This window comes from Oncorhynchus gorbuscha, linkage group LG04, assembly GCF_021184085.1.
Source record: "Oncorhynchus gorbuscha isolate QuinsamMale2020 ecotype Even-year linkage group LG04, OgorEven_v1.0, whole genome shotgun sequence".
NCBI lineage: Eukaryota > Metazoa > Chordata > Actinopteri > Salmoniformes > Salmonidae > Oncorhynchus > Oncorhynchus gorbuscha.
The window spans coordinates 4,771,015-4,788,195 of record NC_060176.1 but is presented as its reverse complement, the minus strand read 5'-3'; the positions used below and the strand labels follow the sequence as shown (position 1 = coordinate 4,788,195).

General features: G+C 45.0%; 1 protein-coding gene across 3 annotated transcripts in view; it reads left to right on the top strand.

Moving 5' to 3' along the window:
• LOC124033562 (talin-2) overlaps positions 1-10,416 on the top strand; it is a 146,746-nt gene extending 136,330 nt beyond the window's left edge. For all 3 annotated transcript variants that reach the window (XM_046345609.1, XM_046345607.1, XM_046345608.1), the window contains 5 exons: positions 4,654-4,842; positions 5,000-5,182; positions 5,389-5,514; positions 7,278-7,456; positions 7,609-10,416. In XM_046345609.1, coding sequence (XP_046201565.1) covers positions 4,654-4,842; positions 5,000-5,182; positions 5,389-5,514; positions 7,278-7,406 — 627 coding nt within the window. In that variant the 3' untranslated portion in view covers positions 7,407-7,456; positions 7,609-10,416. The remainder of the gene's footprint in view (positions 1-4,653; positions 4,843-4,999; positions 5,183-5,388; positions 5,515-7,277; positions 7,457-7,608) is intronic.
• The last annotated feature ends 6,765 nt before the right edge of the window (positions 10,417-17,181 follow it).

Genomic DNA, 17,181 nt, shown 5'->3' with positions numbered 1-17,181 from the left:
TCAGTCTGTCTGTAGCTGATATCATGTACATCGTTCAGGAGGAACCTCCTACTCTATTCTGACCTTCTGCTCACCGCCCCCTCCTCTCTCCCTCCTTCACTCTTTTCCTCTTTCAATCCCTTTCTCCCTCCCCTTCCTGCTGTCTGTTCCTAACCCTTCTGTTCCTCCCTTCCTTCTCACTCACTCCCTCTCTCTCTCTCTCTCTCTCTCTCGCTTTCCCTCCCCTTCACTCTTTTCCTCTTTCAATCCCTTTCTCCCTCCCCTTCCTGCTGTCTGTTTCTAACCCTTCTGTTCCTCCCTTCCTTCTCCCTCTCTCTCTCTCTCTCTCTCTCTCTCTCTCTCTCACTCACTCACTCACTCACTCACTCACTCACTCACTCACTCACTCACTCACTCACTCACTCACTCACTCCCTCTCTCTCTCTCTCTCTCGCTCTCCCTCCCCTTCACTCTTTCCCTCCTTCAATCCCTTTCTCCCTCCCCTTCCTGCTGTCTGTTCCTAACCCTTCTGTTCCTCCCTTCCTTCTCACTCACTCCCTCTCTCAATCCCCCTCTCTCTCTCTCGCTCTCCCTCCCCTTCACTCTTTTCCTCTTTCAATCCCTTTCTCCCTCCCCTTCCTGCTGTCTGTTTCTAACCCTTCTGTTCCTTCCTTCTCACTCACTCCCTCTCTCTCTCTCTCTCTCTCTCTCTCTCCCTCCTTCACTCTTTTCCTCTTTCAATCCCTTTCTCCCTCCCCTTCCTGCTGTCTGTTCCTAACCCTTCTGTTCCTCCCTTCCTTCTCTCTCACTCCCTCTCTCTCTCTCTCTCTCTCTCTCTCGCTCTCCCTCCCCTTCACTCTTTTCCTCTTTCAATCCCTTTCTCCACCCCCTTCCTGCTGTCTGTTTCTAACCCTTCTGTTCCTTCCTTCTCACTCACTCTCCCTCGCTTTCTCTCTCCCTCTCTTTCTCTCCTTTCTTTCTCCCTCTCTCTCTCCCCCTCCTGTCCTGTAGTACTAGTTGTAGCCCATCTGTCCCTATACACTGTAGAAGTACTACTCTGATCAGAGTATAAACCCTCGAAGCCTTCTCTGCAGGCCTCTGTCTGATATGTTTGATATATTAGGTTGTTATTCAATCCAACTATATATCAAACATATTTCTACAGTGTCCCGCCCTGTCTACAGACTGTGTGTGTGAGGGACTGGTCTAATCTTGGAATGACTTGGCATAGAATAGTTGTAAGTGTTTTGTGTTCTTATTTCGTTTAGTTTACCCCAAATAACAGATGTTACTGAGAAGTTTCTTTAGTGCAGACAGTACGGATTTGTAAACAAATCTGTGTCAGTGAACTATTTTGAAATTGAAAGACTCTAAAACTCCAACATCAAAACCATTACGTTTGCCATGTAATATGATTGCTGCCTATCTTTGTCTCGTTCTGTGAGACGTCTGAGTTGTGACTGTCTCCTCCTGTGAGACATCTGAGTTGTGACTGTCTCGTCCTGTGAGACGTCTGAGTTGTGACTGTCTCGTCCTGTGAGACGTCTGAGTTGTGACTGTCTCGTCCTGTGAGACGTCTGAGTTGTGACTGTCTCGTCCTGTGAGACGTCTGAGTTGTGACTGTCTCGTCCTGTGAGACGCCTGAGTTGTGACTGTCTCGTCCCTGTGAGACGTCTGAGTTGTGACTGTCTCGTCCTGTGAGATGTCTGAGTTGTGACTGTCTCGTCCTGTGAGACGTCTGAGTTGTGACTGTCTCGTCCTGTGAGACGTCTGAGTTGTGACTGTCTGAGTTGTCCTGTGAGACATCTGAGTTGTGACTGTCTCGTCCTGTGAGACGTCTGAGTTGTGACTGTCTCGTCCTGTGAGACGTCTGAGTTGTGACTGTCTCGTCCTGTGAGACGTCTGAGTTGTGACTGTCTCGTCCTGTGAGACGTCTGAGTTGTGACTGTCTCGTCCTGTGAGACGTCTGAGTTGTGACTGTCTCGTCCTGTGAGACGTCTGAGTTGTGACTGTCTCGTCCTGTGAGACGTCTGAGTTGTGACTGTCTCGTCCTGTGAGACGTCTGAGTTGTGACCGTCCCGTCCTGTGAGACGTCTGAGTTGTGACTGTCTCGTCCTGTGAGACGTCTGAGTTGTGACCGTCTCGTCCTGTGAGACGTCTGAGTTGTGACTGTCCCGTCCTGTGAGACGTCTGAGTTGTGACCGTCTCGTCTTGTGAGACGTCTGAGTTGTGACCGTCTCGTCTTGTGAGACGTCTGAGTTGTGACTGTCTCGTCCTGTGAGACGTCTGAATTGTGACTGTCCCGTCCTGTGAGATGTCTGAGTTGTGACTGTCTCGTCCTGTGAGACGTCTGAGTTGACTGTCTCGTCCTGTGAGATGTCTGAGTTGTGACTGTCTCGTCCTGTGAGACGTCTGAGTTGACTGTCTCGTCCTGTGAGACGTCTGAGTTGTGACTGTCCCGTCTGTCTCGTCCTGTGAGACGTCTGAGTTGACTGTCTCGTCCTGTGAGACGTCTGAGTTGTGACTGTCCCGTCTGTCTCGTCCTGTGAGACGTCTGAGTTGTGACTGAGTTCTGACTGTCCCTGTGAGACGCCTGAGTTGTGACTGTCCCGTCTGTCTCGTCCTGTGAGACGTCTGAGTTGTGACTGTCTCGTCCTGTGAGACGTCTGAGTTGTGACTGTCCCGTCTGTCTCGTCCTGTGAGACGTCTGAGTTCTGACTGTCTCGTCCTGTGAGACGTCTGAGTTCTGACTGTCTCGTCCTGTGAGACGTCTGAGTTGTGACTGTCCTGTCTGTCTCGTCCTGTGAGACGTCTGAGTTGTGACTGTCTCGTCCTGTGAGACGTCTGAGTTGTGACTGTCTCGTCCTGTGAGACGTCTGTGTTGTGACTGTCTCGTCCTGTGAGACGTCAGAGTTGTGACTGTCTCGTCCTGTGAGACGTCTGAGTTGTGACTGTCTCGTCCTGTGAGACGCCTGAGTTGTGACTGTCTCGTCCTGTGAGACGCCTGAGTTGTGACTGTCTCGTCCTGTGAGACGCCTGAGTTGTGACTGTCTCGTCCTGTGAGACGCCTGAGTTGTGACTGTCTCGTCCTGTGAGACGCCTGAGTTGTGACTGTCTCGTCCTGTGAGACGCCTGAGTTGTGACTGTCTCGTCCTGTGAGACGCCTGAGTTGTGACTGTCTCGTCCTGTGAGACGCCTGAGTTGTGACTGTCTCGTCCTGTGAGACGCCTGAGTTGTGACTGTCTCGTCCTGTGAGACGCCTGAGTTGTGACTGTCTCGTCCTGTGAGACGCCTGAGTTGTGACTGTCTCGTCCTGTGAGACGCCTGAGTTGTGACTGTCTCGTCCTGTGAGACGCCTGAGTTGTGACTGTCTCGTCCTGTGAGACGCCTGAGTTGTGACTGTCTCGTCCTGTGAGACGCCTGAGTTGTGACTGTCTCGTCCTGTGAGACGCCTGAGTTGTGACTGTCTCGTCCTGTGAGACGCCTGAGTTGTGACTGTCTCGTCCTGTGAGACGCCTGAGTTGTGACTGTCTCGTCCTGTGAGACGCCTGAGTTGTGACTGTCTCGTCCTGTGAGACGCCTGAGTTGTGACTGTCTCGTCCTGTGAGACGCCTGAGTTGTGACTGTCTCGTCCTGTGAGACGCCTGAGTTGTGACTGTCTCGTCCTGTGAGACGCCTGAGTTGTGACTGTCTCGTCCTGTGAGACGCCTGAGTTGTGACTGTCTCGTCCTGTGAGACGCCTGAGTTGTGACTGTCTCGTCCTGTGAGACGCCTGAGTTGTGACTGTCTCGTCCTGTGAGACGCCTGAGTTGTGACTGTCTCGTCCTGTGAGACGCCTGAGTTGTGACTGTCTCGTCCTGTGAGACGCCTGAGTTGTGACTGTCTCGTCCTGTGAGACGCCTGAGTTGTGACTGTCTCGTCCTGTGAGACGCCTGAGTTGTGACTGTCTCGTCCTGTGAGACGCCTGAGTTGTGACTGTCTCGTCCTGTGAGACGCCTGAGTTGTGACTGTCTCGTCCTGTGAGACGCCTGAGTTGTGACTGTCTCGTCCTGTGAGACGCCTGAGTTGTGACTGTCTCGTCCTGTGAGACGTCTGAGTTGTGACTGTCTCGTCCTGTGAGACGCCTGAGTTGTGACTGTCTCGTCCTGTGAGACGTCTGAGTTGTGACTGTCTCGTCCTGTGAGACGTCTGAGTTGTGACTGTCTCGTCCTGTGAGACGTGAGTTGAGTTGTGACTGTCTCTCGTCCTGTGAGACGTCTGAGTTGTGACTGTCTCGTCCTGTGAGACGTCTGAGTTGTGACTGTCTCGTCCTGTGAGACGTCTGAGTTGTGACTGTCTCGTCCTGTGAGACGTCTGAGTTGTGACTGTCTCGTCCTGTGAGACGTCTGAGTTGTGACTGTCTCGTCCTGTGAGACGTCTGAGTTGTGACCGTCTCGTCCTGTGAGACGTCTGAGTTGTGACCGTCTCGTCCTGTGAGACGTCTGAGTTGTGACCGTCTCGTCCTGTGAGACGTCTGAGTTGTGACCGTCTCGTCCTGTGAGACGTCTGAGTTGTGACCGTCTCGTCCTGTGAGACGTCTGAGTTGTGACTGTCTCGTCCTGTGAGACGTCTGAGTTGTGACCGTCTCGTCCTGTGAGACGTCTGAGTTGTGACTGTCTGTCTCCCCCCCTTCAGCAAGCAGATGAAACGCTGGACTTTGAGGAGCAGATCCTGGAAGCAGCTAAGTCCATCGCTGCGGCCACCAGTGCCCTGGTCAAGTCTGCCTCAGCTGCCCAGAGAGAGCTGGTGGCTCAGGGCAAGGTGGGCTCCATTCCAGCTAATGCAGTGGATGATGGTCAGTGGTCCCAGGGTCTCATCTCAGCGGTACGTACACACACCTACACACACAATCTAAATAAAGCCTCCAAATAACGTTTATCAATCCTTTTTTTGGAAGAGCTGGAATGAACACATCACTAATTCTAAGGGATTTTATCTTTGAAATATATATGAACCGTTCTCTCTGTGTTCTCTCCTACAGGCCCGGATGGTAGCAGCAGCCACCAGTAACCTGTGTGAGGCAGCTAATGCCTCGGTCCAGGGCCAAGCCAGCGAGGAGAAGCTGATCTCGTCAGCCAAGCAGGTGGCAGCCTCCACAGCCCAGCTCCTAGTGGCCTGTAAGGTTAAAGCTGACCAGGACTCTGAGGCCATGAGGAGACTGCAGGTATGAGGATAATGAATAACAAATGGCCCCCTGCCTCCTAGGCACTCCTGTAGATCCTACACGTCTATCTAATTGTTTCAGATCTGGAGGGGTGCCGGGGGAGACGGGGCTCAGTGTAACCCCACAAACACACATCTTGTGATTAGCATTGTGTAATAGTTGTAACATGTTATGTGGTATGATATTGATGGACTGTCCTCCCAAAGGCTGCTGGTAACGCAGTAAAGAGGGCGTCGGACAACCTGGTCCGAGCGGCCCAGAAAGCTGCGTTCCACAAGGCAGACGATGACAACGTGGTGGTCAAGACCAAGTTTGTGGGAGGAATCGCTCAGGTGAGACTTCATTTACATTTACATTTTTAAGTCATTTAGCAGACGCTCTTTCTGGCAGACTCCACAGTGACATGTAGACTGTTCAAACCAGATGTACTCTTGTCAAACCTTTCAGTTCTGTAAGTGGACACATTAAGAACAACTCCAAGCATTTATCAGGAGCTGACAGCACAGTACAGTATGTTGTATAGGCTGGTTTGTATCAGGTGTTGTGTAGTAACTGGTTCCTGTTCTGTCGTATTGTTAATTACAGTGAGGGAAAAAAGTATTTGATCCCCTGCTGATTTTGTACGTTTGCCCACTGACAAAGAAATGACCAGTCTATAATTTTAATGGTAGGTTTATTTGAACAGTGAGAGACAGAATAACAACAACAAAAATATGTCAAACATTTTATTCATTGATTTGCATTTTAATGAGGGAAATAAGTATTTGACCCCCCCTCAATCAGAAAGATTTCTGTCTCCCAGGTGTCTTTTATACAGGTAACGAGCTGATATTAGGAGCACACTCTTAAAGCAATCAATCAATCAGATTCCAAACTCTCCACCAAGGCCAAGACCAAAGAGCTCTCCAAGGATGTCAGGGACCAGATTGTAGACCTACACAAGGCTGGAATGGGCTACAAGACCATCGCCAAGCAGCTTGGTGAGAAGGTGACAACAGTTGGTGCAATTATTTGCAAATGGAAGAAACACAAAAGAACTGTCAATCTCCCTCGGCCTGGGGCTCCATGCAAGATCTCACCTCGTGGAGTTGCAATGATCATGAGAACGGTGAGGATTCAGCCCAGAACTACACGGGAGGATCTTGTCAATGATCTCAGCTGGGATCATAGTCACCAAGAAAACAATTGGTAACACCATGCCATGAAGGACTGAAATCCTGCAGCGCCTGCAAGGTCCCCCTGCTCAAGAAAGCACATATACATGTCCGTCTGAAGTTTTCCAATGAACATCTGAATGAGTCAGAGGACAACTGGGTGAAAGTGTTGTGGTCAGACGAGCCCAAAATGGAGCTCTTTGGCATCAACTCAACACGCCGTGTTTGGAGGAGGAGGAAGAATGCTGTCTATGACCCCAAGAACACCATCCTCACCGTCAAACATGGAGGTGGAAACATTATGCTTCGGGGGTGTTTTTCTGCTAAGAGGACAGGACAACTTCAGCCAGGGCATTGAAAATGGGTCATGGATGGGTATTCCAGCATGACAATGACCCAAAACACATGGCCAAGGCAACAAAGGAGTGGCTCAAGAAGAAGCACATTAAGGTCCTGGAGTGGCCTAGCCAGTCTCCAGACCTTAATCCCATAGAAAATCTGTGGAGGGAGCTGAAGGTTCGAGTTGCCAAACGTCAGCCTCGAAACCTTAATGACTTGGAGAAGATCTGCAAAGAGGAGTGGGACAAAATCCCCCTGAGATGTGTGCAAACCTGGTGGCCAACTACAAGAAACGTCTGACCTCTGTGATTGCCAACAAGGGTTTTGCCACCAAGTACTAAGTCATGTTTTGCAGAGGGGTCAAATACTTATTTCCCTCATTAAAATGCAAATCAATTTATAACATTTTTGACGCATTTTTCTGGATTGTTTTGTTGTTATTCTGTCTCTCACTGTTCAAATAAACCACCATTAAAATGATAGACTGATCATTTATTTGTCAGTGGGCAAACGCACAAAATCAGCAGGGGATCAAATACTTTTTTCCCTCACTGTAGCTAGGTGTTGAGTACTAACCGGTGCCTGTTGTATCCTGCGTCCAGATCATAGCAGCCCAGGAGGAGATGCTGAGGAAGGAGAGAGAGCTGGAGGAGGCCAGGAAGAAGCTGGCTCAGATCAGACAGCAACAGTACAAGTTCTTACCCAGTGAACTACGGGAGGACGAGAACTGAGCTATACCCTGCTGCATTGCCATGCTGCCGCTGCGTGTGTGTGTGTGTGTGTGTGTGTGTGTGTGTGTGTGTGTGTGTGTGTGTGTGTGTGTGTGTGTGTGTGTGTGTGTGTGTGTGTGTGTGTGTGTGTGTGTGTGTGTGTGTGTGTGTGTGTGTGTGTGTGTGTGTGTGTGTGTGTGTGTGTGTGTGTGTGTGTGTGTATTGAGCGCATTTGTACCTGTGTGTGTATATGTATTATGTTACCAAACACACGAGCGGTGGCCCAAATTGACTTTCTCAGTGTGCAACAACGTTAAGTTGGCCTTTTAATGTGCCCTCTCAACCAGTGGGGTCAAGCCCAGAATGGGACATGGATAGCCACTGTCTACTACACCTGCAGGGGTCTTTAACTACCAGGAGTTGTCTACTACCACTATGACTTGGCTTGTGACAGTCTATTACCCTGCATTACCTGCCAGTTAACCTACACTGGGAAAAAGTATTCTCTAGAAGCAATGGATTTGTAACAGGTGAACAAGCTGAAAAATGTGCATCATAACAGTTTGAATGTTTATCTCTATGGAGCTATACTTTTGATGTGATTAGATACTAGTGTTGACATTGAATCTCCAAACTAAGGGGATATTTCTAGATGTTAGTCTGGTCTTAACCTTTTGGCCGGACTTTCTTTCATAAAGGAAGAAGGGTGTGATATGTTAGGTGCATACAGTACATTAGGCATTTACACACACATTACTATTCATTTCCTGTTTTATGAGACAAGTGAGAAGTTCTAGCATTTCCTAGATATTACTAGTGTTTGAAATTCCACACTTGGGTGATTTGACACTTATGTCACCTTGTGGTCTATAAATATATATATGTCTCCTCCTTGTCAGACAGCAAGTAATTCAGACAGTTGAGGTGTTTGGAGCATATTGAAGAATAGCTTATGGATCTTATTTCAGGGAACCATTTTTTGTTGCATTGACCGATCGGCTTGCGTTGACACTTTAAATAATCCTTGTTTAGATGTGCTCTTGACACTGAAGATTGAAATGTGCCTAGTGTTGATAAACGCTTAAATTTGCATCTAATTGCTAGAGACCTCTTTATAACAACCTCTTATGATGCATTACAATCTAGTACTTTATTATTTCTGTGATTTGGAGGCGAAGTTACTACAGAATAAAATTTTTAGCAAGTTAAGATACTCTGACATTTACAATAAGCTTAAATTGTCTCATCCCTTCCACTACTACAGATCTCCTAGCCCTGCATAACCTGGACTGTGGACAGTCAGTTAACTGGCTTCCTTCTACTATTCTCATTAGTTTACAGTTGATATTGAGCCATACAGTTGGAACTGATGTTCATGAAGCAATACTATGAAGGCGCTGTAGGGGGCAGTGTTGGTGTCCTCACAGCCTCCTGACATGCAATGTAATGAAGTAACCTCTTGCTTGATCTTTTCAAACACTACAAACACTGCACCTCTGAAAACCGTTCAGATACTGTAAGAAAAAACACTAATGTAGGAAACAACTGCTGGTCTTGAAAATGTATTGTGATTTAAGTAGGAGTTTTTTTAATACATCCAGGCAATCTGAAAATATTCTCATTGATAAAGAGTGATTTCTCTACAACTCATAATGCAAGTGAAATGGACGGCTCTGATATTGTAATACCCCAGACCTCTTGAATGAATGTAAAGTGGTAAATCTTTGTTGACTTTACACAATGTACTGTGCTTCTGATGGTTACCCCTGCTGTCTTACACGGGGCAGAGTCCCCCATCCCTCCATAGGGGCCTGTTGGACCACTACAGTGGATCACGTCCTGTTGTTGTTCACCTGTTGAATCCGTCTCACTCTTACTCTAATGGTGCTTTGTGTAACTGTACTGGGAAGTGCTACTATTGCACTATATTTACCTTCTGTTTGCCAGGCTTGTGTTCATTATGCACCGAAAGGAGGAAATCGGAGGAGGGATTACCTAGAATTGTCCAATAGAACAACAAAGAAATCCTAATGAACACAACCCAGGTTTGGTTCTAGCGTTTGGTTTTACTAGTTTTATGGACAGTCAGTGAGTGTCGGTTAGCAAACAAATCATTATTGTGGGGTAATGTTCTGTCAGTCATATGCATGGCTTCTGGGTTCTATTATTTTCGAAACAGAAAATACATCTACACGACGCACTGAATGGTATTGGTATTCTGAACTGCACATATGGACAATAACCCCTAACAAACTGCAAACGGCCCATGTTAAACATGTTTTACTCCGTGTTGATGTGTAACAGTAGGCTCTACAGTTCAAACGCTGGTACAGTTCTGTCAGAGTTCACGCATCTGGTCGTTGTAGTATTATGTCATTAGTGCCTTAGTCTCCAGCTCATACAGCGTCTGGTCTGCTTGTGACAACTTATCTAGCTGGATAAAGGAGTGTGGTTGGTATCAATGAGTAGGGCCTTGAGTTGTTCCTGTCATAGCCTATTACCAATACTTTTAGGTCCCATAGAGATGAAAAACACGGCCTCACAGGTACTACTACGTTGTCCTATAAACTGTACCTCTGTCCCCATCTTTCTGCCTGATGCACCCATGGCATTGAGGGCAGAGACGAATGTGTCGCTGTGTAAAAAGTACCATCACTATATGTATATGATATATATGAAGACAACACATTTTTGTACTGCATTCCATGGGCATGTATAAAGATGCTTCTGAACTCTATCTATGACAGAATGGAGTCTGTCGTTTGGTTATTGTATTTTACAAGTAAATCATAGGATTCACACACTCTGGACAATAGGTCTGTACTCTGCTGTCTCACAAAAGTTTTATGGATTGATTTATTTTTTCTCTCTTTTAAGCCACGAGGAATATTTTTTTAAGGATAAATGTGATAAGGATATTAATATGTATAGCTGTCACTGTTAATGTAGTGTGACACACTTCAATGGTAGGGAGAAACTGTTCATACCTGTGTGTTTGTCCCATAATGAATTCAATGATAATTAAAGTACAGTTCTATCGATATTTACATTTACATTTACATTTAAGTCATTTAGCAGTTCCAGAGCGACTTACAAATTGAAAGATTCACCTTATGACATCCAGTGGAACAGCCACTTTACAATAGTGCATCTAAATATTTTAAGGGGGGAGGGGGGTGAGAAGGATTACTTTATCCTATCCTAAGTATTCCTTAAAGAGGTGGGGTTTCAGGTGTCTCCGGAAGGTGTGAAGTGACAATGACCTACAGTATGGAAACTATTTATCTGGCCACAAGAAAACATGTTTTTTTTTTGTATTCACTGAAAATAAAGGGTTTCAATGTAATATGGCCTGCAGAATTGTGTTTTTACCTGGTTTGTTGAATACAGGAGTGTGATCATGAATGGACAGGCTAACATTGTGTCTGATTCCAGCAGCCTTCTCCTAGACTAATCTACATTCTCAGGTTCAGGCCATTGTGCCAGCTGGAAATGAAGCCACAGATGACCGAGAAGTTGTTGTTTAAAGATGAGGTGAAAGCCTGTGACAGACTAATGACATGTATACTGTAGTAAAGCTTTAATAATCACAAATCCTAGCATCACATCCTGCACATAAAAACATGCACTACTAGTGCAATAACAGAACGTGATCCTGTGGTTTGAAGAGACCTACTGCTCTAGAGGTGACTTTTTCAGGCAGGGTCTCTTTAAGCAGCTCCTGTCAGTCATGGTAGATGGTATTTCTGAGTCAGCAGTGAGCCTTGTGCTATATATAGCTGGGGTTGGTTAGAGCTGAGACAGGTACTAATTCTGGCCTGCTCTAAAATCTGAGGGAGGTGATTTGTAAATGATACTGGCACAGCTGCTCCCTCCTGCAGGATAGTACCCATAATTCTTGGCAGGAAGGGTGGATCTCAAAACTATAATCGCTGATCTCAAGGTGCTAGACAGGTGAAAACAAAATGGCTCCCATCGGATTCTTTAAATCAGTGAACTAGGACAATCTACTGGTTTACAATTGGAATTGTAAAATGGCCTTTGAGCTTTATATGGTCAAGTCTCGCAGGGCCGCCCGTCCAAATCTCGCCTTGTTGACACGTGAGAAGCCTGGGCTATATGTGGTTCAATGTGTTCCCTTCAATCAGTTTTGAAAGGAAACTTCTCTGTTAGAACATATTGGGAAGTAAATGTAAAGAAGAGTGTAGGTCCTTTTTTTGAAAAGTATAGTGCCACATGTCACAATAAAACTTCCTGCATCAGCTGTTGTCTTTTGTCTGAGGCAAGCGAACTCTTAGAATCCTCCCACCCTCCAACCCCAACTCTTTGGCATACATGCTGCCACAGAGGGAAAATGAGACACCGATGACATAAAGTTCCCAGACCAGCTGCAGTCACCCTTTTGAATGCTGCACCCAGAGCTACACATAGACATCACACATGGATGTTATCTGTGGGTGGATGAGGTAGCAAGGTTCTGCTCCGCCCAAACCACATTGTAAATGAGATGGGTAGCTGTTGTCAAGCAATCGTTTAGCGTGTCGGTCTCTGTCTTTCGAAGCCACATGGTGTGAAAAAGGAACAGGAATTGTTCAACTATTCTTGACATTGTGAAGATAATCATCTGCCTTTCTCAAAGTTCTTAAACTATAGTGAAATGCGGGGGTTCGAAGAAAACCTCTCTGCACCCATGTGTTACAATACAGGCACATATGGAAGCCTTTGGAAGGAATACAATTTAGCTATTGATCCCATTGTGGAATTGTACTACTCTGAGAATGTAGACAGTGTCTACTGCATTTCAAGACCCTTTTCACCTGACCCACTGTGCTAAGATTTTTCATCAAAATACCAGAAAGTCCTGGTTAATGAAGAGGACTGCCAGAGGTCTGTAGGGTTCACATAGTTATTACCAGAGACCATTACACTGACATTCACCCACGACCGCGTTACAACCGACCGCATTACAGGACCACATACTTCCCACCAGCCTGAGAATTCTGGGAATACTCTACTCACCACAATGCTATTGTCAGACCAGTGGTGTGGGATTGAGGGGTATACTGTTATGGGGGGGGGGCTTAGAGGCATCAAGGAAGCACATGTATTACATGACTGACAGAGAGATACAGTAAGTTTTATGTTATCCAAAGTTCCCAGTAATGAAAGGCCATAGAATCATAGGGTCAGATACTTCTGTGCGGCAGGGTAGCCTAGTGGTTAGAGCGTTGGACTATTAACCGGAAGGTTGCAAGTTCAAACCCCTGAGCTGACAAGGTACAAATCTGTCGTTCTGCCCCTGAACAGGCAGTTAACCCACTGTTCCTAAGCCGTCATTGAAAATCTGGATAAGAGCGTCTGCTAAATGACTTAAATGTAAATGTAAATGTTCTTAATTGACATGCCTAGTTAAATAAAGGTAAATTAAATAAAAGTGCCCTCTATCTATTTTAATGAGACTGAATGCCTGAAATATGAAGCGAGGCATGGGCATGAAATTCCACTGTAGTAAATGGGTTTATCACTTCCCCAGTAAGAATACCTAAATAGAATTTACACAGTTAAATTAACTCTGTGTACATTTAATTCCATGTACTTTGTTTTGGCCCAGCCTGGTCCCTGAGCTGTTTTGGAGTTGGCTATACAGCACAAACAGATCTGGGACCAGGATTTCAGAGGCCCTAGGTGCTTGGCTAGACTTTAAGGCATTATGATGAGTTGGCCAGGTACTATGTTTATGTATCTGTGTCTAGTATCTGTCTCCATTAGCCCCAAATGTCCTGGGAAAGCATGGCTTCTGCTCTGAGCTTCTCTGATCTCTGTATGAGCGGTCTATGTGGTCTTTTGATCTGTGTTTATGAGCGGCATGCTGTGCCTGTGCCAGCAAAACCCAGGCTAACAAGAGAATGACAGCTGCCTGCCATAAAATGAGATGGGCAGACACCCCAGGGAGAACATTAGTGATCACTGCAAACTATTCATCTAATGCTTTAGTCTGCTTCAAAGTACATACAGTGCTTTCAGAAAGTATTCATACCCCTTGACTTATTCCACATTTTGTCATGTTAGTCTTATTTTCTCACCCATCTATACACAATACCCCATAATGGCAAAGTGAAAACATGTTTTTAGAAATTATTGAACATTTATTGAAAATTAAATGAAAGTATTCACATCACTCAGTCAAACACTTTGTTGCAGCACCTTTGGCAGTGATTACAGCTGTGAGTCTCTAAGAGCTTTTTCCACACCTGGACTGTGAGTCTCTAAGAGCTTTTTCCACACCTGGACTGTGAGTCTCTAAGAGCTTTTTCCACACCTGGACTGTGCAACATTTGCACATTATTCTTTTTAAAATTCTAGGATTCCACTAGGATTTTTCCTTGAGGATTTGTCCTGTGCTTAGCTCCATTCTGTTACATTTTATCCTGAAAAACTCCACAGTCGTTAAAGATTACAAGCATGCCCATAACATGATGTAGCTGCCACTATGTTTGAAAATATAGAGAGTGGTACTCAGTAATGTGTTCTATTGGATTTGCACCAAACAACACTTTGTATTCAGGACAAAAAGATAATTGCTTTGCCATAATTTTGCAGTATTACTTTAGTACCTTCTGCAAACATGTCTTTTTGTAATATTTTTTGGGAGTAACTACAATGTTATTGATCAATCCTCAGTTTTCTCTGTAACTGTTTTAAAGTCACCATTGGTAAAATCCCTGAGCGGTTTCCTTCCTCTCAGGTAACTGAGTTTGGTAGGAAGTCTGTACCCTCCCTCCCCCCATGCAGTGCATGGTGATCGAACAGGTTTCAGTCAAATTCATCAGCGGTAGAGGGAGGGTGAAACCTGTGAATACAAGAATATATATTATGCAGTTGATTAACAAAACACGCACATGACAGTATTCATACCTTGGTTTTTGTGGTAAATAGAAAACTGTTCACTTTTGACAATGGTTTTTATACACATACAGTTGAAGTCAGAAGATTACATACACTTAGGTTGGAGTCATTAAAACTCGGTTTTTCAACCACTCCACAAATTTCTTGTTAACAAACTATAGTTTTGGCAAGTCGGTTAGGACATCTACTTTGTGCATGACAAGTAATTTTTCCAACAATTATTTACAGACAGATTATTTCACTTATTCACTGTATCACAATTCCAGTGGGTCAGAAGTATACATACATTAAATTGATTGTGCCTTTAAACAGCTTCGAAAATACCAGAAAATTATGTCATGGCTTTAGAAGCTTCTGATAGGCTAATTGACATCATTTGAGTCAATTGGAGGTGTACTGTGGATGTATTTCAAGGCCTACCTTCAAACTCAGTGCCTCTTTGCTTGACATCATTGGAAAATCAAAAGAAATCAGCCAAGACCTCAGAAAAATAATTGGAGACCTCCACAAGTCTGGTTCATCCTTGGGCGCAATTTCCAAATGCCTGAAGGTACCACGTTCATCTGTACAAACAACTGTACGCAAGTATAAACACCATGGTACCACGTAGCTCTCATACCTCTCAGGAATGAGATGCATTCTGTCTCCTCGAGATGAACGTAAAGTGCAAGTCAATCCCAGAACAACAGCAAAGGACCTTGCGAAGATGCTGGAGGAAGCCGGTACAAAAGTATCTGTATCCACAGTAAAACGAGTCCTATATCGACATAACCTGAAAGGCCGCTCTGCAAGGAAGAAGCCACTGCTCTAAAAACAAGACTACGCTTTGCAACTGCACATGGGGACAAAGATCGTACTTTTTGGAGAGATGTCTGATGAAACAAAAATAGAACAGTTTGGCCATAATGACCATCGTTATGTTTGAAGAAAAAGGGGAAGGCTTCTTCACAACAGAGATGGCATCATGAGGTGACAGAGTCGAAAGCCTTGGCCAGGTCGATGAAGACGACTGCACAGTACTTTCTTTTATCGATGGCGGTTATGATATCGTTTAGGACCTTGAGCGTGGCTGAGGTGCACCCATGACCGGCTCAGAAACAAGATTGCATAGTGTAGAAGGTACGATGGGCCAACGTGATCTGCATAACATTCTTGCGACAAACCAATACCAATTGTCATGCCTTTGTGTGCATCCTCGTCAGTATACCTACAGACACACACAAATAAGTTGGCAGTTCAGTCATCTGCACCCAATGCAGCTATAGCCTCCAACATATTCTTACCTCTTCGTTGACTGACATCCACTGAATTGTTTCCATTTCCTGTTTTAGAAATACTTTTAAAAGCGAGAAAGTGTCAAGCACAGCCATTTGCACAAAAATGAAAAGACAGATATTATAGTAGACAGATAGTATCACCATAAAACAATATCAATTTAGATCATACAAGGGAGAAACCTTAAATTGAGGAGATCTTAGAAATGTTTAGTTGCTGTTTTCTCAAATTCAAATAACAATGTTTCAGTTGGGCAGTTAGGCACCTGCAAGAACCCCCAGTAACTAAAGAGGTTCCTTGATGAACCCCACCTCCTATTGGGTTCTTGGAAGTAACTTTTGGGGGCATTTTTCAGTGCCAATAACCCTAAGGTTCTTCAAAGAACTTTGAGGATCTTAGAAGAACCCTTGTTGAAGCCCTTTCTACAGTATGTAACAGGTGCAACTTGTGCAAACAAGACGTTTCTAAAAATACCCCTCAAGAAAACATGGGAGGAACAGAGAGGACAAGAAGAAGAGGTTGTTTGGGTAGATGTCGCTGAGCCAACCCAGGATATGGTGATATAAAGATGTCATTGTTTGTGTTGTTGTTCTGTTCTTCTCCTTTATGGGGTAAAGGCCTACAACAGCAGTACCTTTCACACACATATCACCTAAAGTTTAAACCAATGTTCTGTACGTATGAGTACTGTAAAATGTACTATAAATGTAAGTACTAGACATGATTTTTTCATTATCTTCCCCATAAAGATATATCCTAGAAATGATTTAGGTAAAAGTGAACTTGAGAGTATATGTCCATACCATGCAGCCAATCACAGTGTGTTTGGACAGGTCCCTGGTTCCTCCTCCACTGTCCATGTGTGACAGCTGTGACGGACTCCCCTGGACCTGTGAGCTGTAACAGAGGAAGAGGGGCATTGCTGAAATGCCAAATCACTCGTTTCTTACCCTGTGGCCATTTTGAATGAACTCCAAGGCACTTATAAGCTCGATGTTATTCCACTGTTGAATATAACACTATCTGATGCCCCTCTTCAGACTGTGAACAATATCTTGAGGGACTTGTTGACGTGCTCCTCTTCTCTCTACTGTGTGGTATCACTGACAGAACACTTCAGCATAGATAATATGACACCCCTCCCAGGGACAATCCCTTTTAAACATTACACTACATTTGTCTGCTTTAATAACTGCTCATGTCTTTGGAGATCAGAGTTACATGACCCCATCTCTCAGGTGGAGACACGATTCATAATGAAGAGGGGTCAATGGCTAAACTAAGTGTGGGCGACAATTATTTTAAACATTCATTTGTCTGGAGGAATAGTAACATAACGATTACTATGCCATGTTTTTATTAGTATTAATATTACTCTATCAAGCCTTCTTTGAACTGCTGTGTTGAGCAAATGTAAATTATCCTACCAGAATGAAATTAGCAATTCCAGTCAAAGATCATGTTTTTGTTGTCCACCTTCACTTCCTTGTGCATAAACTGACCCCCACTCCCCAAACGGACTTCCTTGGCTGTAGCCTACGTCTCAGCACAGTGTTTGAAAAAGGAACAGACGTCTTTGAGGGGGTGCCACTTTCTCGCCCATAACCCATATATA